The sequence below is a fragment of the Oncorhynchus mykiss genome, chromosome 3 (assembly GCF_057628025.1).
Source record: "Oncorhynchus mykiss isolate SJ-2025 chromosome 3, ASM5762802v1, whole genome shotgun sequence".
Classification (NCBI taxonomy): Eukaryota; Metazoa; Chordata; class Actinopteri; order Salmoniformes; family Salmonidae; genus Oncorhynchus; species Oncorhynchus mykiss.
In genome coordinates this window covers 46655432-46683023 of record NC_143024.1, presented here as the reverse complement: position 1 = coordinate 46683023, position 27592 = coordinate 46655432, and the positions used below count along the sequence as shown (strand labels likewise).

Genomic DNA, 27592 nt, shown 5'->3' with positions numbered 1-27592 from the left:
CCAATGAGATCTCAGTTCGTCTCCCTGTGCCCAATCGTAAATATTCAATGCCTCGTAATTTAGTAATTTCTGCAGAAGTGAACTGAGTAGTGTTATCCCGGGGTTTGAGGGTTTACTCCTTGCATTTATCCGCGGAAATCATGTTCTTGAAACCTGGACAGATTAGAGATGCTGTGAATTATTTGGGCAGTTTTTGGATCGTCTTTAGTTTCGTGTTTATAATTGTCAACGGACAGGAGGGTAAGCTATTTATTCCCTTGTGTATGTCCTCGTCAATGTACAGAATAGTATAATATATGTAGTGCAATAGACAACCAAAGACATTAGACTAGCTATCTTTTTTATAAATCGCTTACGATATTTTTATTGAGATAATTACTCTGAGCCTTGACTGGATAATTATGGAATAACTCTATAAATTGTAGGCTATTATGTTTATATAATAAAAGTTGTCGAATTTAGTTGGTACTGTAAACTGAGTTTAATCGACATGAATAGCCTACATGTGAACATATTCACAGATTATCTTCATGTCATTTTAATGTTGTGTGGTGCTTACTTTATTGATATTGTCATCAATTTCTAATAATTTTTTGTTGTTGTCCACATTTGAAACCGTTTGACATTTTCTAAAGTGGCTATTGGTGACATAAATAGAGTCCAGTTCAGAAGGTATATATCATAGATTATTGATCAATCAGATGTTTTTTTTACCTTTATTTAACTAGGCATGTCAGTTAAGAACAAATTCTTATTTTCAATGATGGCCTGTTCAGGGGCAGAACAACAGATTTGAACCTTGTCAGCTCCGGGGTTAACCTTGCGGTTACTAGTCCAACGCTCTAACCACTAGGCTACCCTGCCACCCCTCATACCCTGATGCATGAGTTTAATTCAGGTTTCTTATAAAAGTCCTCATAAACAAGGTAGCTGTTGTCTTGGTAAGTTAAAGGTACACTGCCCTTCTTTGGTAACTCACTCTTATTGGCAACGGTGAGGTGTGTGTACACATCCTCGTTTGGAGCTGTTCTGCTTGTGTTAGTCATTCCAAGTATTTACGACAAACTGAGCATCCTTTCCATTGCTGAGCATCCTTTCAAGTAATTTCCAAGAGTAAATATTTTATGCAAAAACCCTGTCACACATACAGTTGACTTCAGCTAAAGGGGTGCATGCAAGTAGTCGACAACACTAGCTTTGATAGGGTTTAAATGAATATAAGGCTCAGTGCTCCTGTGAATAACTCTCTTCCAACACATGGGGTGGATCAAACCAAAGCCACAAATATCTTTGGGACTGTCTGGAGCAAACAATCCCGATAGTTCAAAGGTCATCTGTGATGTCATGGTGGCATTCCATTGCAGATAGTGAACTCTCATCTGTGTTTACCTATGTGGTCCAGGGCCAGTCCCCGAAAGCTCGCTGGTTTGAATACCCAAGCCGACAAGGTGAAAAATCTGTCGATGTGCCCTTGAGCAAGGAACATAACTATAATTTGCTCCAGGGGCACTGTACTACTGCGGCTGACCCTATAAAACAACATATTTAATTGCACCTGGTGTATGTGACAAAACATATATACATATTTTTTCCCCCCACTATTCCCCACAAGAAGATTTGCAGGAAGACATGCATGAAGAGTGTACCCCTTGTGTTGACATGGTATTTCACAATCAGGCAGGGGTCAACATGAATCACACATATATGGAAACTTACTGTGAATGTCCACGCAGATCTGGGCTCTCTTGACACATTTTGTTTTGCTGCTGGGGATTTAGTATAGACACAGAGGAAGATGACCAATTCATGGTACATTACTTCCTCTGAATCACTTTGGCACCAGAGAGAAGCAAGAGACACATGTACAAGAAAAAAACATATCAATCCTCTCCTGGTCAATGAATAACTCAGTGTGTGTTGTCATGCTCTGATTGACACAGCAGTATTGTGTAGTGACAGATTACACAGCTAAACATCCTGTCTCATAGTGCAGACCTGTGAGGGCCTGCCTGCAAATCCCCCAAAGATGTCAATACATTTTGGTCCAATACAGAGCTGATGATTGACTACAATTCCCTATCATCTGTCCAGTTATTACTACACTACCGGTCAAATGTTTTAGAACAGCTACTCATTCAAGGGTTTTTCTTTCTTTTTTTTTTACAATTTTCTACATTGTAGAATGATAGTGAAGACATCAAAACTATGGAATAACACATACAATTGAAGTCGGAAGTTTACATACACTTAGGTTGGAGTCATTAAAACTCGCTTTTCAACCACTCCACAAATTTCTTGTTAACAAACTATAGTTTTGGCAAGTCGGTTAGGACATCCACTTTGTGTATGACACAAGTCATTTTTCCAACAATTGTTTACAGACAGATTATTTCACTTACAATTCACTGTATCACCATTCCAGTGGGTCAGAAGTTTACATACACTAATTTGACTGTGCCTTTAAACAGCTTGGAAAATTCCAGAAAATTATGTCATGGCATTAGAAGCTTCTGATAGGCTAATTGACATAATTTGAGTCAATTGGAGGTGTATTTGTGGATGTCTTTCAAGGCCTACCGTCAAACTCAGTGCCGCTTTGCTTGACATCATGGGAAAATCAAAAGAAATCAGCCAAGACCTCAGAAAAACAATTGTAGAACTTCAAAAGTCTGGTTCATCCTTGGGAGCAATTTCCAAAGGCCTGAAGGTTTCACGTTCATCTGTACAAAAAATAGCATGCAAGAATTAACACCATGGGACCACGCCAAAGGTCGTGGTCCCATGGGACCATACGACAAAGGTTGTACTTTTTGGAGAAATGTCCTCTGGTCGGAAGAAACAAAAATAGAATTGTCTGGCCATAATGACCATTGTTATGTTTGGAGGAAAAAGGGGGATGCTTGCAAGCTGAAGAACACCATCCCAAACGTGAAGCACGGGGCTGGCAGCATCATGTTGTGGGAGTGCTTTGCTGCAGGAGGGACTGGTGCACTTCACAAAATAGATGGCATTATGAGGATGGAAAATTATGTGGCTAAATTGAAGCAACATCTCAAGTTATCAGTCAGAAAGTTAAAGCTTGGTTGCAAACGAGTCTTCCAAATGGACAATGACCCAAAGCATATTTCTAAAGTTGTGGCAAAATGGCTTAAGGACAACAAAGTCAAGGTATTGGAGTGGCCATCACAAAGCCCTGACCACAAAGCCCTGACCTCCAGCCTATAGAAAATTTGTGGGCAGCACTGAAAAGCGTGCAAATAGGCCTTAAAAACCTGACTCAGTTACACCAGCTCTGTCAGGAGGAATGGGCCAAAATTCACCCAACGTATTGTGGGAAGCTTGTGGAAGGCTACCTGAAACGTTTGCCCCAAGTTAAACAATTTAAAGGCAATGCTACCAAATACTAATTGAGTGTATGTAAACTTCTGACCCACTGGGAATGTGATGAAAAAAAATAAAAGCTGAAATAAATCATTCTCTCTACTATTATTCTGGCATTTCACATTCTTAAAATAAAGTGGTGATCCTAACTGACCTAAGACAGGGAATTTTTACTAGGATTAAATGTCAGGAATTGTGAAAAACCGAGTTAAAATGTACAGTGGGGAGAACAAGTATTTGATACACTGCCAATTTCTACTTACAAAGCATGTCATTTTTATCATAGGTACACTTCAACTGTGAGAGACGGAATCTAAAACAAAAATCCAGAAAATCACATTGTATGATTTTTAAGTAATTAATTTGCATTTTATTGCATGACATAAGTATTTGATACATCAGAAAAGCAGAACTTAATATTTGGTACAGAAACCTTTGTTTGCAATTACAGAGATCATTCGTTTCCTGTAGTTCTTGACCAGGTTTGCACACATTGCAGCATGGATTTTGGCCCACTCCTCCATACAGACCTCCAGATCCTTCAGGTTTCGGGGCTGTCGCTGGGTAATACGGACTTTCAGCTCCCTCCAAAGATTTTCTATTGGGTTCACGTCTGGAGACTGGCTAGGCCACTCTAGGACCTTGAGATGCTTCTTACGGAGCCACTCCTTAGTTGCCCTGGCTGTGTGTTTCGGGTCGTTGTCATGCTGGAAGACCCAGCCTCGACCCATCTTCAATGCTCTTACTGAGGGAAGGAGGTTGTTTGCCAAGATCTCGCGATACATGGCCCCATCCATCCTCCCCTCAATATGGTGCAGTCGTCCTGTCCCCTTTGCAGAAAAGCATCCCCAAAGAATGATGTTTCCACCTCCATGCTTCACGGTTAGGATGGTGTTCTTGGGGTTGTACTCAATCCTTCTTCTTCCTCCAAACATGGCGAGTGGAATTTAGACCAAAAAGCTATATTTTTGTCTCATCAGACCACATGACCTTCTCCCATTCCTCCTCTGGATCATCCAGATGGTCATGGGCAAACTTCAGACGGGCCTGGACATGCGCTGACTTGAGCAGGGGGACCTTGCAGGATTTTAATCCATGACGGCGTAGTGTGTTACTAATGGTTTTCTTTGAGACTGTGGTCCCAGCTCTCTTCAGGTCATTGACCAGGTCCTGCCGTATAGTTCTGGGCTGATCCCTCACCTTCCTCATGATCATTGATGCCCTACGAGGTGAGATCTTGCATGGAGCCCCAGACCGAGGGTGATTGACCGTCATCTTGAACTTCTTCCATTTTCTTATAATTGCGCCAACAGTTGTTGCCTTCTCACCAAGCTGCTTGCCTATTGTCCTGTAGCCCATCCCAGCCTTGTGCAGGTCTACAATTTTATCCCTGATGTCCTGACACAGCTCTCTGGTCTTGGCCATTCTAGAGAGGTTGGAATCTGTTTGATTGAGTGTGTGGACAGGTGTCTTTTATACAGGTAACGAATTCAAACAGGTGCAGTTAATACAGGTAATGAGTGGAGAATAGGAGGGCTTCTTAAAGAAAAACGAACAGGTCTGTGAGAGACGGAATTGTTACTGTTTGGTAGGTGATCAAATACTTATGTCATGCATTAAAATGCAAATTAATCACTTAAAAATCATACAATGTGATTTTCTGGATTTTTTTTTTGATTCAGTCTCTCACAGTTGAAGTGTACCTATGATAAAAATTACAGATCTCTACATGCTTTGTAAGTAGGAAAACCTGCAAAATCGTCAGTGTATCAAATACTTGTTCTCCCCACTGTATTTGGCTAAGGTTTATGTTAACTTCCAACTTCAACTGTATGGAATCATGTAGTAACCAAAAAAGTGTCCAACAAATCAATATATATTTTGTATTCGAGATTCTTCAAATAGCCACCCTTTGCCTTGGTGACAGCTTTGGACACTCTTGTCATTATCTCCACCAGCTTCATGAGGTCGTCATGAAGCTGGTGCATTTCAATTAACAGGTGTGCCTTCTTAAAAGTTAATTGGTGGAATTTCTTTCTTAATGCGTTTGAGACAATCAGTTGTGTTGTGACATGGTAGGGGGGTAAACAGAAGATATCCCTATTTGGTAAAAGACCAAGTCCATATTATGGTAAGAACAGCTCAAATAAGTAAAGAGAACAGCAGTCCATCTTTATTTTAAAATATGATTGTCAGTCAATAAGGAAAATTTCAAGAACTTTGAAAGTTTCTTCAAGTGCAGTCGCAAAAACCATCAAGCGATTTGATGAAACTGGTTCTCATGAGGACCGCCACAGGAATGGAAGACCCAGAGTTACCTCTTGCTGTAGAGGATTATTACATTAGAGTTACCAGCCTCAGAGATTGCAGCCCAAATAAGGGCTTCACGGAGTTCAAGTAACAGACACATCTCAATATCAACTGTTCAGAGGAGACTGTGTGAATCAGGCCTTTCATGGTCGAATTACTGCAAAGAAACCACTACTAAAGTACACCAAAAAGAAGAAGAGACTTGCATGGGCCAAGAAACGAGCAATGGACATTAGATCGGTGGTAATTTGTCCTTTGGTCTGGAGTCCAAATTGTAGATTTTTGGTTCCAACCGCCGTGTCTGTGAGACGGATGAGATGGTGAACGGATGATCTCTGCATGTTTATTTCCCACTGTAAAGCAGGAGGAGCTTTGCTGGGGATACTGTCTGTGATTTATTTACAATTCAAGGCACACTTAACCAGCATGGCTACCACAGCATTCTGCTGCGATATGCCATCTGGTTTGGGCTTAGTGGGCTTTGTTTTTCAACAGGATAATGAACCAACACACCTCCAGGCTGTGTAAGGGCTATTCTACCAATAAGGAGAGTGATGGAGTAATGCATCAGATGACCTGGCCTCCACAATCACCCAACCTCAACCAAATTTAGATGGTTTGGAATGAGTCGGACCGCAGAGTGAAGGAAAAGCAGCCAACAAGTGCTCAGCATATGTGGGAACTCCTTCAAGACTGTTGGAAAAGCATTCCAGGTGAAGCTGGTCAAGCTCATCAAGGCAAAGGGTGGCTATTTGAAGAATCTCAAATATAAAACACTTTTTTGGTTACTACATGATTCCATATGTGTTACGTCATAGTTTTGATGTCTTCACTATTATTCTACAATGTAGGAATTTGTCAAAATAAAGGAAAACCCTTGAATGAGTAGGTGTTCTAAAAACTTGTGTTATTACTTTTGGTTTTTCTGCCCCTGAAGGTGAGGGTTTTCAGAAGGATATCCATCATAATCTAAACGTTTGATTATATGTCTGAGACAGTCGGAAAGCCCAGTCTGTCAAGAGAGACCTAAAAGCAGGACGCACGTATGGGCCAGTAGCAGGAATGCCAGGGTGTAGACTATTCACTCCATGGAACAACCAACAGCTATCATGCATGAGTTAAAGCTTAGGTTGATCCCCAGCACTGAGGAAAGAGAGAGAGAGAGCCCCACTAGACAAGACCTTCATGAGACAGGCCAGGTCAAAGACAGGGTGAGAGGGGAGGAGTGTAGGGGGGAAGCTCGGCCTGCCAACCCAAAAACGTCCCCAGAATACAAGGAATACTGCTCCCAAGCAGACTTGATGGTGACACAGATCCACGCTCTGTTGCCCACAGCTACAGTTTGTCGCGCTGGCATTTCCAGTGAATCCTAAGGGACAGGAAATGGGGCGGTAGCGGTGAGAAGTTATGGGAGATAGTTAGAGAAAGGGGGAGAGACGTGAGAGAGAGAGAGAGAGAGAGAGAGAGAGAGAGAGAGAGAGAGAGAGAGAGAGAGAGAGAGAGAAATAAAGAAAGCAAGAGAGAGGAGAAAGAAAGAAAGATAGAATGTTATGTACTATGATTGGAAGAGTCTCTTAGCCGGACAGGAAAGGCTAACCAGTGTGACGTGTATGTGACATGTATGTGACTTGTGAGTGGAAAGTAACAGAGACCACCAACTCTTCACGCAAACTTAATTTTAAACCCAAGGGAGAACTGCGCTTCTTTCTGTCTACCCTGGAAGCGTGGGTGTCCTTGGTTTGACCACGGTACAACTTTAAGCCAGCCAGCCAACCCCACAGCACTTACCTCTATGACCTAATGCACTGACTCATCCGAACAGTCACATTAAGAATGTGTCTAGCTAAATATTTGAGTTCTTTCCGTTACAAAAAATAGTTAGTCATAGCCACAGAGGTAGACCATGCTGTGTTGTTGTCTTTAGGTCTCTCTTTATGCAGTGTTGTGTTGCCTCTCTTGTTGTGATGTGTGTTTTGTCCTATATTTGTATTTTATTTGTATTTTTAATCCAAGCCCCCATCCCCGCAGTAGGCCTTCTGCTTTGTGGTAGGCCATCATTGTGAATAAGATTTTATTCTGAACCGACTTGCCTAGTTAAATAAAGGTTAAATAAAATACAAATGAAAAATAAATAGGAAAAATGTAAGAATAGGGCAATAAGAAGAGGTACGACAGAGAACTAGCAGGAAAACATTGATTAAAATGAAATAGAAACAGAGTGGAAGGATGATGAGTTTGCTCAACACTCTGTAGTATTAAGGATTAGCCCCTGTAAGGAGTGCTAAACAGAGGGTATTGTTCAATCAAACATGTTAACCCGTTAAAGAGTTATGATTGCAGTTTTGGATTCAAATGACACAAATGACACAATCAAACACACTTTCTCATTGCCTTTGAATAATAGTATTTTCCACTTAGTTTTGATCGCATAGGGCCTTCAATCTTGTTTTACTGTAAGCAGTGTCCAACAGTGTTGAGGAGGACTGCTTCAGCAGCTGGTTGTTTTAGGACATTTTGCGGTTATGATCTCAGGAGTGTAAACATCTCCTGCTCTACTGCGCACACTCAGTGCTCCCTCCCTGGAGACTCCTATTACTCACTTTGTCTGGGAAAGGAGCCCTATAATTAACAGAGCTCTAAATAGTGTCCTTACCGTATTAACATCATTAATGAAAGTCCCTGTTATGTACTGTGACTAAACAGTGGGGAACTTGGCCGTCCCCTCTGCTAACAAGCCACAGCTGCCCCGCCGTACTGCCTACACTGCTAGTCATGCATTCATTCACTTCTCACACCTACACACCATGCGGCCAAGGATTTCCTGGAAATAGCCATTATCGTACTTGTGTGGAAATTTGACATTACTGTGGATTTACCCTGGATGCCAAAGCAACATTACCATATACAGTGTTAGGATATATAATTTGCCTGGAATTAGCCACCAAACCATTTCATATATGACAGATGTATTATGTACAAGTACAATAACTGTTATAACTGTACGTTTGGTTGTCTTCATATTTCAGGCAATGGCTGCGGGCACACTGTGATGGCCACAGAGAGTGGCACCCTGGCCTCTCAGAACTACCCGTGGACCTACCCTGTTGATTCCTGGTGTAAGTGGAGACTGCGAGTTCCGAAGGGACGTACACTGCACCTCCTCTTTGGGGACTTTGACGTGGAAAGGAGTCCGGGCTGCAGGAATGGCTCCCTCACCATCACACCCAACAACGGAGCTCCCAGCCTGGGTAAGACTCTCCAGTGCACACAGGGCCGCAGACCTGGCTGGCTATGTGCTTGTCTCTACTTTTACAAGGGATTTACTGTACATGCTATTGACAAACTATTTTATAGTGACATTTTGAATTCTCACTCAAGTTCTGACCGACTGAATTAATGCTTGTCATTAAGACAAATCCACCCACTTCTGATGGACCACTTGATCTGTCTCTTCTGTTAAGTAGTTCATTCAAAACCTATCTTTGCTACTAGTAAAAGCCATGCAGTGTAGACTGCAGAGAGCACATAAACACAATGTCACTGCCAATGCATCTCTGCCGATTCTACACCACTACGGTGAATCCAGCCATACCTTGTGGGCACAAGGGTATGATGCCATTCCTAGATATTAGATGACAATTCCAGAGGCTGTAACTATTCAGTTACCCTGCTTATTATATTGTTTTTATTAGCGGATTCCACAGGGGCAACCTCATGCTGTTCTGGAGCTCACTTCATGTCATCTGTTCACACAAGCATGGATGGTCTGCAGTACTACACAAACATGACTAGGAGACCACACACTAGCATAGTGTGTAAAGCCAGACTGCCCTGCCTCTAGGCCTCCAGCTTGGTCATGTTTGTGCTGATGTGTGTGTGTGTGTGTGTGTGTGTGTGTGTGTGTGTGTGTGTGTGTGTGTGTGTGTGTGTGTGTGTGTGTGTGTGTGTGTGTGTGTGTGTGTGTGTGTGTGTGTGTGTGTGTGTGTGTGTGTGTGTGTGTGTGTGTGTGTGTGTGTGTGTGTGGCGTATGGGTTCTTACATGCATGCCTGTCTGTCTGTCATCCACAGGCCCCCTGTGTGGACAGCTTGAAGACTCAGAGAAAAATGTGACTGTAAACAGCAATGAGGTGACAATAGTATTCTACTCTGGCCCCCATCACTCAGGCCGAGGGTTCCTGTTCTCCTACACCACAGACCAACACTCAGGTATGGCCCAAATCATCACACACTGCTCACACGTTTACTTTCTATAGCTACCTTTGTATATGTGCTACATATGGAAATGCTTCATCTAATTTAATTAATTCATCATACAATCACATTACACACAGAATGTTGATGATAATATTTTATTTTCCCACATGGGCACAGTAGCTCTGCGGTGGAACTTTCTCAGTGAAAGCAATGACCCACACTGTAAAAAAAATAAAGTTGATTGGACATACAATTGTCAGGCTGCAATAGGATTGTGAGTTTGCTCAACATTGCTCAGCATACTCAACATTTGGGTATATAGCTGAACCAACATACAGTGTTGCCTTCCAAGGGTTAACATGAATTTGTAATTTTACTCAACAAGCCTTTTCAAATTCACTCACTTTGAGCAGAGTTTGTTGAGTGTACAAATGTGAACACCTTAGCTCAAATTCTTGTCCATTTGAAGGCCACTCAACTCAGAAAAACGCTGATTAAGCAATTGGTTAAGTTGTATTTTTTTTTTTTACAGTGGCCCTACCTCATTGATGTTAACAACAGTGCTGAAGAGCACCCACTGTGATCATAATTGTTGTTTTTCTGCTCGTCACCTACATCACTGGTAACCCCCAAAGTGCTGCTAAGCAAGTTGAAAGGCACAAACAGTCATTACTGAGGTGTCAAAGAGACTGGAAACATGCTGTAATTTCATACCCAGTTGCATTCAAGTCCAGCATTAGAGTTGATGGAGTCACAGGCATGAAGTCAGTTTAATGTATGCACACATGTTTACACATGTTTACACAATTTGTACGCCAATGTTCGTATGTGTGTTGTATTGATGGAACAGGAGACAAAGGGCTATGAGACAGGGGTTTAATTCTAGATACATGGAAAGTTGGATGTATACAGAGGGTGCGGGGCAACAGCAGGCCAACAGCAGATGGGATAAGGACCTTAGAGACGGGGAAAGGGCCGATAAAACGAGGGGAAAGTTTGCGGGACTCCACCCGGAGGGGCAGATCCCGAGTAGAACGCCATACCCTCTGCCCAAGACGGTAGCGGGGAGCAGGGGTCCGGTGGTCTTGACCATGGCGATGGGAAGTCCATGGATTACGGAAGACGTGCTGAAGGTCTGAGAACGCCCAGTCAGCTGCTGGAGACCATGAGAATGGAAACTTGGGAGAGGTGAGTGCAGAGAGCGGGGAAGCAAGGGTGCTGTAACCCCAGATGAAACGACGATAGAAATTAGCAAACCCCAGGAAATGTTGCAGCTGCACTCTGGATGTGGGTTGAGGCCAATCCACCACCCCTCTCACCTTGTCAGGGTCCATCTGAATATTCTCTGCAGTGATGACGTATCCTTGGAAGGATATGGTGGAGCAATGGAACTCACATTTCTCCGCCTTCACGAAAAGCTGGTTCTCCAGGAGACGCTGGATGACCTGTCGGACATTGAGGACATGCTCTTGAGCTGACCGGGAATAAATTAGGATATCCTCGAGGTAGACAAACACAAATCGGTTCAACATGTCACGGAGCACATCATTGACAAGGGCCTGGAACACTGTGGGAGCGTTGGTCAGTCCGAATGTTATCACCAGGTACTAGTAGTGCCCACCAGTCTTGTTAAAGGCTGTCTTCCACTCGTCTCCTTCCCGTAACCAAACCTAATGGTAGGTGTTTGGAAGGTCCAACTTGGAGAAGATGACCACTCCCTGGAAAGTCTCGAAAGCTGAGGAGATGAGTGGTAGCGGGTAACAGTTTTTAACCATAATGTCATTAAGGCCCCGGTAGTCGATACACGGTCTTGTCCTTCTTCTCCACAAAGAAGAACTCTGCGCTGGGGGGGGGGGGGGGGGGGGGGGGGGGGACAGAGGGACACATAATCCCTGCTGCGAAAGAGTCCTCATTGTACCCCTCCCTCGCGTTGGTCTCCGGACACGACAGGGAATAAAGTCTCCCCCGAGGCGGTGCAGGGCCGGGGAGAAGGTCGATTGCCCAGTCGTAGGGCCAATGTGGAGGAAGAGATGTGGAGCGGCCAGAGTTGAAAACCTCCCGTAAGTCCTGGTACTCTGCGGGAATGGCGGAGAGATCCAAGGCTTTACCCAAGCCCGCAGGAAGATGTCCTGGGGCAGGCTGTGCCGACTTCAGACAATGTGCATGGCAAAATGGGCTCCAACCCATGATGGAAGACGTAGCCCAGTCGATTAGGGGATTGTTCCTCTGGAGCCATTAAAACCTCAAAACCATGGGTACATGAGGAGACTCCAGGAGCAGAAACTGCATTGCCTCACTGTGGTTGCCTGACACTCCCTAAACCTCAACTCTTCTAATGAATAATGTGGAAATTGAGCAAGTCGACTGTCATGGTCAAAACATATTGATACAACGGCAGCTAAAATGGGGAGAAGTCTGTCTATAATAAAGTGCTGCTGTTCCTTCTTAATAGCACTATCAACATGGCAGGTCCTACAGGCCCTAGTTTTGTCGCACATGGACAAATTGCAATTAGCTCAGAACAAGGCAGCACGTCTGGCCCTTGAATGTACGAGAGCTAACAGTAATAATATGCATGTTAATCTTTCCTGGTTCAAAGTGGAGGAGAGATTCACTTCATCACTACTAGTATTTGTGAGTATTTTTTGAATGCACCAAGCTGTCTGTTTGAACTACTGGCACACAGCTCGGACACCCATGCATACCCCACAAGGCATGCCACCAGAGGTCTCTTCACAGTCCAGAACAGACTATGGGAGGCGTACAGTACTACATAGAGCCATCACTACATGGAACTCTATTCCACATCAAATAACTCATGCAAGCAGTAAAAATATATATTTTTTTTAACAAATAAAAATACAACTTATGGAATAGCGAGGACTGTGAAGTGACACAAACACAGACACAGACACATGCATACAGATACATGATACCATACAACTATACACACATGTACACATGGATTTTGTGTTGTAGATATATGGTAGTAGAGTAGTGGCCTGAGGGCACAGACTTAATGTGTTGTTAAATCTGTTGTGAATGTATTGTAATGTTTTTAAAATTGTAGAACTACCTTAATTTTGCAGGACCCCAGGAAGAGTCGCTGCTGTATTGTATTGTCAACAAATTACAAGAAAATCATATCAAATGTGAACTGAATATTGCATTTTGAAAAGCAGATACAATACTTAGATTGAATATGTGTCCAAACTAAATGAGTGATTTGGTGCAGTAAACAAGTGACTTTGTGAATGTGTCTGTTGTACTCAGTCAATTGAACATGTGCTTAGAGTTTTGAAACATGAGCCTTTTTGATTATCTGTTTTGAATTTTGTGCTTCAAATTGTAAAAATGTACCACATACTTGTGAAAATCATTCCCAAAAGAAGGAGATGTTTTGACTTGACATTGTTGCCTCATTGATAGTAGAATTAGTGTCACGGATCCCTCTGGAACTTTCATTGCGCACACCTGGCCCCTATTCTCACTGATTGTATTTGTATATATGTGCCCTTTGTTCACCATGGTGCTGTCGATTATTGTTACTATGTCTGTTAGTGTGTGTGAGTACCTGTGCTGTGTGTTTTGGGCTTTCGTGCCCTTGTGGATTGCGGGTCTCATCCCGTATGATAATCATTGTGCGCTAGTTATTTATTCAAGGTACTCCTCGCTCTTTTTGGGGGGTTTCAGCCCTGTGTTTTTGTGACGTGTTTGTTTGGTCTTCGTCACCGTGCCTTTACACTGCACGCCGTAATTTGGGGCTTAATTTAAAAAATGATTACTCATTCCTGCGCCTGTCTCCCGACTCATTTATACCAGTGTGACAATTAGCGATGTGTGCATTGATTTTTTGGGGGGTCATAAAATGACCCTTTACCCAATTTACAGCCACAAATAGTGTGCGTTTAAAGATTTTTGTTTCTCCAATTCGTGCTAAAGTGGTTTGTATATCCCTGTTTCCTGTTATTTACTCAGTTGTTTATGAAATGCAGCTATGTCTGGAGCCAGTGCCACAAATTGCACTCTGTCACGTTAACACAGAGGCATTCTCTCTGCTCTGTGAGTTAAGTCACAGATGACAAAATACTTAGTCACATCTACAGTAACAATCACAAGTCCCCTGTACATGCGTGTGTATAGTGTATGTGCGTCTGTATATGTGCATGTATGTGTGTGCCTGTCTGTTTGTGTTTACTCACCCGTCTATTGCGAAGTTCCTTAGAATTATCCTGAGAGTGGACAGATGTTTTTTGTTTTGTTTGTTTACAAACCCATATTCTATTTGATTTCAATACCAGGTCTCATTTCGTGTCGACAGAGAGGAACACATTTTATATCTCAGCAGTTTAGGTAAGTGGACAACTCTGGCTATTTCAGTAGTCACTTCTCAGTGTTTTTGCTGTGAACTACATTTTGTCTTTACAGGCTCGTTGAGGAATTTTTTTACATATGGCTATAGAGAAACTGTGTGTGAAATGGTGGACCTCTGTGACTCCTCTTCTCCAGTGTGTACTGTCCTGCTGGGTGTAAGGACGTGACGGGGGACATATGTGGTCACTCTGAGCAGGGTTACAGAGATGTGAGTATACTGCCTCAGCTCCAGTTTCACTTCCTCATCAACTCAGCCTTGTGATAATGACATCGGTTGTACTGGGCCACACGAGGAAGGCTAAACAGTGGAGAGCTGCAATAGTTTATTGAAACTATTTGTTCTCTTTCTCTTATTCTCTCCCTCAATCTCTCTCACAAACACACACACACACATTCCCCCACCCCACTCAGACGTCAGTCTTGTGCAAAGCTGCGATCCATGCCGGGGTGGTGTCAGACAACCTAGGAGGACGGATCACTGTGACCCGTGGGAGGAGCCTCACGCTTTATGAGTCCAGCTTTGCCAACGGCATTCTGTCCAAGATGTATGTTTCTATCCACATCATATTGGTTTGGGAGAAAGGGATGCGTATTCATTATTCATGATGACACACTGTGTTAAAATTTGCTGTATTCAGAAAGGTAACATTTCATATAATCTGTTTCATGTAATGTAATCTAATCAGCACTCCAGGACCTCTGTAGGTGTTATTGGGTAGCTGAAATGTGGGCCACTTACTGTATATGGATCCGCTCTTGCTTCTGGTATGCAGGGATGCCATTCATGAACATTGTTGTTTTGACAGGGGATCACTGTCTGAAAAGAAGCTGGTCTTCACCAAAGGTAAGCGGAGATATAATGCCAGACTAAATTAGCTGTTCAAGTCATTATTGCAAGTTATCTTCCTCTGCAGGGCCGGTTCCAGTTATAAGCGACATAAGCGGTCGCTTAGGGCCACCAGGTGCAATTTTGAAATGTGGCTGTGCATCTGCAGTTTTTATTTTGTTTTATCAATCAGTCACTCAATTAGCCATGTCAACTAACAATGTTTTCATTTGGCAGTAAGTCTAGCCAGCTAACTAAACTTGTAGTAATCATGTCCGAAATCCGACCAGACACGCACCATTGATTTTGTTGGTCATTCTCACTCGGATATCATATTAACATGGATTAAGTCATACAAAGAATTGCAGGAATGTGCTTTAAAACTGCAACATTTTTTTCTCCCTCCCTTAGTAAAATGTCTAGAATTGCAGGAAATGAACTTTAAAACATACATTTTTCTCTCCACTGTCAAAAGGGATGCAAGTAAAATGTTTTTCCGCAAGATGCTTAGGGCCCCGAAAAAGCTAGAGCTGGCCCTGTTCCTGTCACTTCAACTCTTTTCTTGCCTCTCCTCTCCAACAGAGTGTAATGATGAACTGACTGTGTCTGGTTTCAATGCATCTTCCATCTGGAGAGAAGTGAACAGACTGGGGCAGCTTGTATTATGGTCCCCTAAGAACATGGATGCAGAGGGACAGTTACTACCCTGGGCATCGGACGGTAGTGACCGGGAGCCCTGGCTGGAGCTAGAGCTTACAGACAAGAGTAGTGTCACAGGTCAGTGAAAGTTTGAGGTGATGTTCTTCTCCCCTCATGGCCAAAATAGGAGTCTAATTTACTACATCCACTATAATTAGCGTTGAGTTGTTATTAAAATGAAAATATGAAGATAGAAACCGCTGTTTTTTTCATTGAACTCAAAATGCTATTTTGCTGATTTCAAAACTCTATTCATTGGATGAAAAAAAAAATCCAGTTCCAGCCGTGATGTTGATAGGCTAACTTCTAGTTAGATTTGCCAAACAATCCGTGTGTAGCCTATTATGAATGTGGTCTGGAGTGTTGAAAAAGACACGCTGTGTTTTCCCAGGAATAATAACAAGGGGATCGGCTGACTTCTACATCGAATCTTACGTTCTCCTTTTTAGCAAAGACCGCCACAACTGGAAAGTCTACAAATCTGCTCTCAGCAGAGAGAAAAAGGTACGCTGCCTGCAATGTTTTCTTCGACATGTACTGATCAATTTCCTATCTGTGCTAAGTTTTCCTAGCTGCGCTGAGCAAACAGAGACTGGGAGGCCGTAGAACAGGGAAGTGCTGTTAGTCATCTAAGAGAACTAGCTTAGTTAATGTCACTCTTCTTGGCCTGTAGGTGTTTGAAGCCCACTCTGATGGTCATCTGAGGGTTCTCAATAGCCTGTTTCCTCCGGTGGTAGTCCGGTACCTCCGGCTGCAGCCCCAGAGCTGGCAAGGTAGGGCCTCGGCACACGTCCAGGTCCTGGGCTGTCCTCTCCCCAAGATCCACCCCAGGCCTCGCTCCGCTGGGGGTAAGGCTCAACCATACATTCCAGATAAAAACCGTCTAGAAGATGTGAATACTACATGCTCTTAGCAGCTGTGCCACTAGAATAAACTCTCCATTATATTGTATGGTAAATTGCAATTGTGGCATCAGCAAGAGCGAATGTAGCTTGTATGCTGGATGCCATTCATATCATATCCTCCAACTCTCTCTATAGGATCTCCATCCTTAAAAGTTGATGTTAGCACAACACCTCATCTCAATCCAGTCCCCACAGAGGGCCCTGTTATCATAAAGGACTCAAGCCTGAGTATGTACCTAATGTGTTCAAACCCCTAAAAGTCTAATCCTTTCAGGGACCATTTTTCTATTTGAGTTTGAATTTTAGGAGATTAGGTATAAAAAATATAAATGTGATTATTTGATTAAAATTTAATTTGGCCCTGCTGCTATGAGCCCATAAAAACGCATTGAATAACGTATTCATACATGGCAAAACAGAGGCAATTCAAGGCAATATGCAGATCAGTAGTACCGACTTCCGACGAGTCTCGTGAAGCTTGTGGGGGTCGTAGAGCAAAATGGAGAACACCATCGTAAGTCATCTTTCCACATATTCGTTTGTAGCCCAAACAGACATTATCATGACAAGACCAATTTTTGGGATGTCTCCTGGTCTGACAAGCAATGCTGTAGTTCTGCCAACTTCCATCGCAGATGCGGAAGGCCGACATCTAGCCTAAACAGATGGATTTTGATAGGGATTTTTGTATTGTGGCAATTAGATTTACACACGGATGCAGGCATTGACTCTAGGGTTTTTTAAAGTACTTTATGTTTTTCAATTTGAACTGCAGCAGTTTGAGGAATTTAATTTGTACTTGATTGATCGGAATAAGCCTTGGGGCCACCATGCCTTTTATAACAGCTGTAAAAATGGTTGTACGACAGTATCGATTTTGAAGTTAGATTGCTTATTTGCTTGACACTGGACTTCCTTCACATTGATATAAAGCACATAGCTAAATGATAGTTTAAAGCTGGCCTTTCTTCAGCAGTGATTGTTTGTTGTGCTGACCCTTCAGCCTAGAATGCTAATGACTCCTCCTGTGCCCTGCAGGCTCCAATCAGCCAGTGATAGTTGCGGTGGGCGTGGTTCTCGGACTGATCCTGTGTGTCAGTTGTCTGTTGGCTGGAGTCTGGTGGAATAGAAGGTATTGTAACACTATACCATATGTAGTTAGCAGTCCAACACCCACTCACTGGCTATCCTCCCAATGCTTGATATTTGAATCAGTTTCAATCGGATCAAGTGTTAACCGGCAATAGCTCAATAGCTGTCGGAGGTGTAACTGCGTTAGAGCTGTCAAAGCGGTGAGCGGCTGCTAGTGTGGTCATTGTTACAAAGCCACACCCATCCGACTTGTGTTAAATTCACCTCCGACACCGCTGCCATCTCCGACACCGCTATGCGGATGTCGGCTAGCGCGGATCTGAGAATCTGGTCCTTAGCTGCCAACAAACGCCCAGATAACACAAGTGTCCACATACTTTCCAGTGTTATTCTGACACATTTTGGCAATGTTATGATAAATCATTATGGTGTAGTTCGATTTAATTTGATTTGTTGTCTTGTCTTTTTTAGGAAAAAAGCTGCACACATGAAAATGTTTTCCGTACCCAAAGGTATTCTTGCGCATTGCTCACTGTTTTAGCCTTACTACTCTTCCAGGACCTCTCTGAAAGTGTTTTTGTCTGTCCAGCAGCCTCTCAGAGTTTCCAGGAGAAGAGCCTCCCCTGCTCTGACTCTGAGCTTATCTCCTACCCTCTAGAGCGGAGTGTCCATGATGCTTTACCCAACCCTCCTCTCAATGGTAAGAATGTACAAACAACCCAGCCTTTTCAAATGAGCATGCCAGTGAGGCTGGGTATAAACCCTTAAGCTTTTCTTCATGATATGTATTACTCTGACCTTTCCTCTATCAGCTGCATGCCTGACCCTGAATAAGTTCTAGAATTGTTCTATCTATCTATTTTATCTCTCTGGCAGACAAACACTCTTCCTTTAAATGCCTTAGAGTAAAAAATATAACAAATCCTTGGTTATCTATAGAACTTTCTGATCTTGCTATGATGATAAATCCGGGGGCCAAGACTAGAAAAACTGACTGTAGCTGATAGGTATATTTTCAAGGCAATTGAGAAATAGATGCAATTCCTCAATCAAGAAAGCGAAATCTAGGTAATTTCTAAGTTTTATCTCAGACTTTGTTGGTGATTTGTAAACATTTTGGAAAACAGTTAATGGACTGAAGCGTGGAAATTCCTCTCTTTCCCTGCCGAAGCAAGTTGTCAGACTCTGGCATCATTACTGAGAAAAATGAGAAGTGATGCTTTCAATCGGCATTTTATTTCGGCAGGCTTTTTATTTGAACAAAATGGTGGTTTAATTGATCCTGGTCAGCCAGTTGACTGCCTAACCTTCTCCCAGCCTCTAGTTGGAATGAATGGATGTTCCGTCAACTTCTAGTGAATCTTCAATCGGCCTTTACTGTCCTGCAGAAAGCCTTTGTTGAACTGAAATTGGAACTTAATGCCGGTAAAACCAAGTATATGTTATTTTTCCAAATCAAGTAAAAATGTATCTGATGCATAAGTACTTTGGATGGTGCCCTCGTTGCTGGTATCCTCATTTATAAAGCATCCCACAAAGTTGGGTGAATTTTGGCCCATTCCTCCTGACAGAGCTGGTGTAACTGAGTCAGGTTTGTAGGCCTCCTTGCTCGCACACGCTTTTTGAGTTCTGCCCACAAATATTCTATAGGATTGAGGTCAGGACTTTGTGATGGCCACTCCAATACATTGACTTTGTCGTCCTTAAGCCATTTTGCCACAACTTTGAAAGTATGCTTGTTCATTTGGAAGACCCATTTACGACCAAGCTTTAACTGATGTCTTGAGATGTTGCTTCAGGGGGCGGCAGGGTAGCCTAGTGGTTAGAACGTTGGACTAGTAACTGGAAGGTTGCAAGTTCAAACCCCCGAGCTGACAAGGTACAAATCTGTCGTTCTGCCCCTGAACAGGCAGTTAACCCACTGTTCCTAGGCCGTCATTGAAAATAAGAATTTGTTCTTAACTGACTTGCCTAGTAAAGGTAAAATAAAAAATATATATATATTCACATAATTTTCCCCTCTCATGATGACATCTATTTTGTGAAGTGCACCAGTCCCTCCTGTATAAAGAACCCCCACAACATGATGCTGCCACCCCCGTCCTTCAAGTTTGGGATGGTGTTCTTCGGCTTGCCTCGATGTTATGTTCAAACAGTCCTTTTTTTGTTTCAATCTTTGTCCCCATGTGCAGTTGCAAACCATAGTCTGGCTTTTTTATGGCGGTTTTGGAGCAGTGGCTTCTTCCTTGCTGAGCGGCCTTTCAGTTTATGTTGATATAGGACTCGTTTTACTCTGGATATAGAAACTTTTGTAACTGTTTCCTCCAGCATCTTCACAAAGTCCTTTGCTGTTGTTCTGGGATTGATTTGCACTTTTTGCACCAAAGTACGTTCATCTCTAGGAGACAGAACGCGTCTCCTTCCTGAGCGGTATGACGGCTGCATGGTCCCATGGTGTTTAGACTTGCATACTATTGTTTGTACAGATAAACGTGGTACCTTCAGGCATTTGAAAATTGTTCCCAAGGATGAATCAGACTTGTGAAGGTCCACAATTTTTTTTCTGAGGTCATGGCTGATTTCTTTTGATTTTCCCATGATGTCAAGCAAAGCGGCACTGAGTTTGAAGATAGGCCTTGAAAGACATCCACAGGTGCACCTCCAATTGACTCAAATGATGTCAATTAGCCTATCAGAAACTTCTAAAGCCATGACATCATTTTCTGGAATTTTCCAAGCTTTAAAGGCACAGTCAACTTAGTGTATGTAAACTTCTGACCCACTGGAATTGTGATACAGTGATCTATAAGTGAAATAATCTGTCTGTAAACAATTGTTGGAAAAATTACTTGTGTCATGTACAAAGTAGATGTCCTAATCGACTTGCCAAAACTATAGTTTGTTAGCAAGAAATCTGTGGAGTGGTTGAAAAATGAGTTTTAATGACTCCAACCTAAGTGTATGTAAACTTCCAACTTCAACTGTAGCAGAAAACAAATAATTCAGTCAACATTCATTCCGGTTATTGACTATGGCAGTTGCCATTGTATTGAAGCCTTTGGATGCAGTTTATCATAGCACATTGTGATTTATTCCGGGCAATAGGTTCAGTACACAATCTTGTATCACAATCTTTTTCTCCATATGTCCCTCTTGCATAAATTTCCGCCATACCTTAACCCGTTATAGACCTTCAGATCTATAAGTTACCAGACCCAGACTCGGATGGCCAACCCTGAAGATTCCTTCATTCTCCACCGAGTTAGATATATCTGCTTTTAGTTTTTTGCTTGTGGAATGATCTTCAAAAGTCCTTAAATTTTAGAGGGCCTTTTTACTGAAGAATGTTTTTGATGCATGTGATTGTGTTTTGCTTTTCGTGTTTTGTGTTTTGCTTTTCGTGTTGTGTTTTGCTTTTAATGTATTGTGTAATTGATGTGTGTATATGTATAGTGTAATGGTTGTTTATTGATGTGTTCGTTGAAGGCTCATCTGCGAAAGTGAGTGGTCTCAGCATGACTCCCTGCTTAAATAAAGGTTAAATCAAATAAAAAATAGAAAGACATGCAGTTGTCAGATATAGTTGGCTATTTGCCAGATGTATTAACAGTAAACCAAGAGCCAGAGACATAGCAGTCATAATCCTGAAATGAGAGAGGCATGTCAAGACTAGCCTGGTTCCATGTCTGTTTGTACTGTTTTGCCAACTCCTAGGCTATACAACACAAACAGATCCAGGACCAGGCTAGCCTGCCAGGGCAACAGGCTAGGACTACACATGCCCATCTCCCCCCGCTTACTATTGCTAGGCCAATGAATATTCACGTGGATTCATCTCATTGCAGTTCTGGACTGTTTCAATATTACTCAACAATTTTCCCACTCACATCAAGGGATACTTGATCTTGTCTGCTATGTTAGCCTCAACCTAACTCATATTAACCCTTCTCAATTCCCAACGTTTGACCACAATATTCTTAATTTCTCTCTTCTCTCATACACACCCCACAACATTGACAAAAGCCTCCTCTCCTTCCGCAACATCAAAGCTGTTAACCCCCTCCAACTCTTTGTTTTTCTATGTTTGAGTTTCAACTGTTAGGGAAGAGAAGACAACGCTTCAACTAGCCAGACTCAATCTCACAGGCACAAATATGACTGGAGGTGCCCTACCATATAACCTCTGCCCCTTAAAGGGGCAGGTGAACATTTTTGTCTAATTTGTGATATTTGCTTAAAAGACTTGGGTCACAAGAAATTAAATTTAACAATATACCACATTAGTTTTTACTAGTAATACATTTATTGTTTTAGAAACAATGCAAAGCATGCTCATCTGTTTTTTTTGTGTTTTGTTGGTGTAATTTTAGCAACAACAAAAAATATTTTGGCTGGTAAAAAATCTGATTGGCTGATACATTTTTTTTAATCTACCTGCCACAGTGGCTGGTGGACCAAAAAGTGAATCTTATACCCTGATTCCCTTCCTTGCCAAGACTCTGGAATGGACTTCTGCCTCCCAATTCCAAACCCACCTGCTAATCGAGCCCTTCCAGTCTAGTTTCCCTCACCGCTGTAGTACTGAAACTGCACTCAAAGTTATCAATGACCTCCTCACCTCTGCTGATGCTGGTGCCCTCAACATCCTGATTCTTCTCAATCTAAGTGCCGCTTTTGACAGTGAGCCATCAGATCCTCCTCACCAGGCTTCAGGGTCTGGGTGTTGAGGGCACCGCAGTCATGGCTACAATCATACCTCACAAACCAGACCCTCAATGGCCACAACTCAGACTCAGCTGAAGTTACACAGGGTGTCCTCCAGGGCTCTGTGCTGGGCCCCTTACTCTTCATTATCTACATCCTCCACCTTGGTCAGATCCTCCGTCACTTCAACCTTGACTTCCACTGCTATGCCGACGCCACCCAGATCTACCTCGGCACCAAATCCTTCCACAACCAGCCTCTGACCCACATTGAATCCTGCCTCTGCAATAAAAACATGGATGCAACAAAACTTCCTCAAGTTCAACAGTGATAAAACGGAACTCCTCTTGACAGGCACCAAATCCACCCTCACCAAAGCTGGCAACTCCACTACTGACTTCATCCTGGACTCCACACTCTTCCCCCTGCAACATTGCCGAAGTCAAGTCCTCCCTCTCCCTTCCTGCCACTGAAACCCTCATACATGCATTAATCTCCTCCCGTCTTGACTATTGCAACTCACTACTCTCCGGCTTTAACTCAAGCTCCCTCCTTAAGCTCCAAATTGTTCAAAACGCTGCAGCCCTTCTCACCCACACTAAGTTCTGGCAGCACATCACCCCTGTCCTCCATCAGCTTCAATGACTCCCTGTCTCCCAACACACTGATTACAAAACCCTCCTTCTGACATACAAAGCCCTCCACCACCACCTTGCCCCTTACCTCTCAGACCTTCTCACCTTCTCACCTGTCAGATTAAGATTTAGATCACTTTATTGATCAATTGCACGCAAGGTCCAACCAAAATTTTACTTCCGCTTTTAACCCAACCCCTCCGAAAGACACACATACCTAAACAGGTTTTAGAGAAGTACAGGGGGCTGCCACACTGGGTGCCCGGTGAGCTGTCGTTGTGGGGGGTAAGTGCCTTGCTCAAGGGCACAACGGCAGGCAATGCCCTCTAGGATTCGAATTGGCAACGCTCCGGTTGCTGGCTCGCTTCTAACCACTAGGCTACCTGCCGCACCAACCTACATGCTCACTCCGTTCCACCACAGCAGGCCACCTTAACATCCCCAGGTCCAAGCTCCAGAGCTTTGGTGACAGGGCCTTCCCCAGGGCTGCTCCTAGGCTCTGGAACTCCCTCCCTCCAGCCATCTGTGACTCTGAGTCCATCACCATCTTTCAGTCCAACCTCATCCAAAGTACTCTCGCTCTCTCTCGCTCTCACACACACACACACATCCTGACTTGGCTGGCCAGTTTGCAGCGCTCAGACCAGGCTTGACAAGCAAACAGCTTTCTCCATGGGCTGCCCATTCTTCCCCTTCACTTAGTCCGTCTCCCAATTGCAGTATAAACATTCCTTTCTTTGGTCTGCGGAGCCCGCTCTGAAAGAGACCCTTTAATTGGAGCTGGATAAAAGGCATTCATGCCAGGGAAGCACAGCCTCCCCCTCCCTCCCACAGATGAAGGGGCACTACACTGAGAAGGCCAGTGATAAACAGAACAGAGGGTCAGTTGCTAAGACAATTATAGGCATCTCTAATTAAAATAGCTCCCCCTCAGAGGTTGGGTGAGGGATAGGGTCTGAGGCCTCCCCTGTCAGCCCTCATCCCTGTCCCTAGAGATCGGCCATTGTTTTTGGCCACAGAGCTCTTGTAGGGGCTCAACAATGCCCATGATATGAGCCCTACTGAGTATGAGGGAGGCACTTTCAAGACATGGCTGGAGGGAGTACAGAGCAACACTTTAATTTTTATGTATTTTTATGAGCCCTACTGTCATGACAACATACCCCCAGTACTGTGAAAAACATTTAATCTAGGCAAGTCAGTTAAGAACAAATTCTTATTTACAATGACGGCCTTCACCGGTCAAACCCGGACTTCGCTGGGCCAATTGTGCGCCACCCTATGGGACTCCCAATCACGGCCGGTTGTGATACAGCCTGGATTCGAACCAGGGTGTCTGTAGAGACACCTCTAGCACTGAGATGCAGTGCCTTAGACCACAGCAACACTTGGGAGCCCAAGCCCCTGCTTGTACAGTACTGGGGTATGTTGTCATGACAAGTCCTTAACCCCTGTTACCCTTTCTGAAATTAAGGATGTTACATTTAAACTGTACTTCAGCTACAGTGGCAAGAAAAATGATGTGAACCCTTTGGAATTACCTGGATTTCTGCATAAATTGGTCATAAAATTTGATCTGACCTTCATCTAAGTCACAACAATAGACAAACACAGTGTGCTTCAACTAATAACACACATGAATGTATTTTTCTTGTCTATATTGAATACATCATTTATAAATTCACAGTGTAGGTTGGAAAATGTATGTGAACCCCTAGGCTAATGACTTCTCCAAACACTAATTAGAGTCAGGAGTCAACTAACCTGGAGTCCAGTCAATGAGACGAGATTGGAAATGTTGGTTAGAGTTGCCCTGCCCTATATAAAACACTCACAGAATGTGAGTTTGCTATTCACAAAAGCATTGCCTGATGTGAACCATGCCTCGAACAAAAGACATATCAGAAAACCTAAGATTAAGAATTGTTGAATTGCATAAAGCTGGAAAGGGTTACAAAAGTATATCTAAAAGCCTTGATGTTCATCAGTCCACAGTAAGCCAAATGGTCTATAAATGGAGAAAGTTCAGCACTGTTGCTACTCTCCCTAGGAGTGGCCGTCCTGCAAAGATGACTGCAAAAACACGGAGCAGAATGCTCAATGAGGTTAAGAAGAATCCTTGAGTGTCTGTTTAAGACTTAAAGAATTCTCTGGAAACTGCTAACATCTCTGTTGACGAGTCTACGATACATAAAACACTAAACAAGAATGGTGTTCATGGGAGGACACCACAGAAGAAGCCACTGCTGTCTGAAGTTCGGAAAAGAGCACCTGGATGTTCCACAGCGCTACTGGCAAAATATTCTGTGGAGAGATTAAACTAATGTTGAGTTGTTTGGAAGGAACAAACAACACTATGTGTGAAGAAAAAAAGGCACAACACACCAACATCAAAACCTTATCCCAACTGTAAATTATGGTGACGGGAGCATAGTGGTTTGGGTCTGCTTTGCTGCCTCAGGGCCTGGACAGCTTGCTATCATTGACGGAAAAATTCATTCCCAAGTTTATCAAGACTTTTTGCAGGAAAATGTAAGGCTATCAAAAGAAGTTGGGTGATGCAACAGGACAACAACCCAAACAACCCAAAAGACAGAAGTAAATCATCAACAGAATGGCTTGAACAGAAGAAAATACGCCTTCTGGAGTGGCCCAGTCAGTCCTGAACTCAACCCGATTTGAGATGCTGTGGCATGACCTCAGGAGAGCGGTTCACACCAGATATCCCAAGAATATTGCTGAATTGAAACAGTTTTGTTAAGAGGAATGGTCCAAAATTCCTCCTGACCGTTGTGCAGGTCTGATCCGCAACTACAGAAAACGTTTGGTTGAGGTTATTGCTGCCAAAGGAGGGTCAACCAGTTATTAAATCCAAGGGTTCACATACTTTTTCCACCCTGCACTGTGAACGTTTACACAGTGTGTTCAAAAAATACATGAAAACTTAGAATTGTTTGAGTTATTAGTTTAAGAAGACTGTGTTTGTCTATTGTTGTGACTTAGATTAATATAAAATCAAATTGTATGACCAATTTAAGCAATAATCCAGGTAATTCCAAAGGGTTCATATCATTTTTCTTGCCACTGTATGGGTTTCTGGTGCTTCATAGAACTAGAAGTAGTATGTGAGCTCTATGACACATTCATGTTTGTTGTGTTTCTGCTTGCCCAGACTATGCAGAGCCAGATGTGATGGCTTGGGGGCAGAAGCTTGGCTCCACCTTCCGGCCCACAGTGGAGGAGGGCTACACCGTCCCCTTCACTTTCAACCACTATGATACCCCTGGAAAGCTCCTAGAGCACACTGAGCCCCTGCCCCTGGAGCCCGAGTATGCCACCCCATTCAGTGACCAGCCCCCAGATCCCAATCTGGCAACTCCACAGGGGACACTACACAACAACAAACATGTACTGCCTATGGTTTCTACAGGGACAAGGACCACAATAATCCAAGCCCAGTATGACTGCCCCTCTCACAGAAAGTTGCCCAATGGCTATTGCACTACGTCTCTCCATGCCAATGTCCCACGCCCGGCCAGTGTGGTCTACACTGAGCCTGAGCCCCTGTTGTCTGACTCCCTGCTACAGCACCCATATGAGGAGCCTTTCTGAATATAGCAAGCTCAACCACTATTCCTGAAGTGTTACATATTGCACGCTATAAATGTAAAGGTCATTTACGATTGCGCCGATACATGCAGCATTTACTGTGAATGCAGTCTCCGCTAACACAGGAACATTGTCTTTCAATTTAATTCACACTGTAACCCTGAATTTCAGCAATACGGATTGAATAGAGCCCAACCTGGTACACACATCCTTATTCTTTTCATTGTCTGTCTGTACCAGTTTGCACTTGGTGGCACCATTGGCTGCTCTCTGCTTGGCACTCCCACCCCTTGGGCCACCGTAATGGGCAAAGCAGGGACCATTCATGACCAGTACCGTCCAAAGTTGATGACCTGTTATTTACAAGAAAATGTGTCTAATGGCATATATTGATTCCAATTAACTAATATATTCCGTGAATAAAACGGCACAAAAAGTCAAATATAAATTACAAATCAAAGTTTAACATACTTGAAAGCTGAAATGCTCATTGAAGTGTTAGTTTAAATCATTCTTACAGTAGCTGTACAAAAAAGAGCATGTCTTGGAAACAGCAATATGACTGTCTGATTACAGTGTATTATCTTGTATCAAGTTGTGACACCATTTCTCTCATCTGTTTAGATAATGCTTACTATTTTTGTTTTTTTACTGTGATATTTTTAAAATAATTTTCAGGAGAACTTCATGTTCACAGAGTGAACTGAATGACACTGAAAAGTGAATATTTTTGTACTGGAAAAATAAATACAGTGACGAATATAGTTATTTCTATTATATTTAACACTATTTCCTGGGCCTCAAATGTTTGTGTACAGAGATAAAAGTGTGTGTTGTGGTTGAATAAAAATTACACAAACGTG

At 43.0% G+C, this 27592-nt stretch overlaps 1 protein-coding gene across 4 annotated transcripts; it reads left to right on the top strand.

Annotated features, from left to right (window-relative positions):
- The first annotated feature begins 33 nt into the window (after positions 1 to 33).
- Positions 34 to 27592, top strand: si:dkey-34d22.1 (discoidin, CUB and LCCL domain-containing protein 1). 4 transcript variants are annotated; one of them, XM_021596611.3, is made up of 15 exons: positions 34 to 240; positions 8718 to 8939; positions 9760 to 9897; positions 14187 to 14238; positions 14395 to 14467; positions 14671 to 14804; positions 15066 to 15103; positions 15668 to 15862; positions 16176 to 16288; positions 16458 to 16632; positions 16825 to 16917; positions 17728 to 17821; positions 18253 to 18293; positions 18374 to 18481; positions 26293 to 27592. In XM_021596611.3, the coding sequence occupies exons 1-15, from the start codon at positions 141 to 143 to the stop codon at positions 26730 to 26732; spliced, it is 2016 nt and encodes a 671-aa protein (XP_021452286.1). In that variant the 5' UTR covers positions 34 to 140; the 3' UTR covers positions 26733 to 27592. The 4 variants fall into 4 exon arrangements, 3 of the variants coding, with proteins under 3 accessions (XP_021452286.1, XP_021452285.1, XP_090085506.1); XM_021596610.3 differs by having other exon boundaries at positions 18371 to 18481; XR_016494659.1 differs by having other exon boundaries at positions 62 to 240; positions 16234 to 16288; positions 18371 to 18481.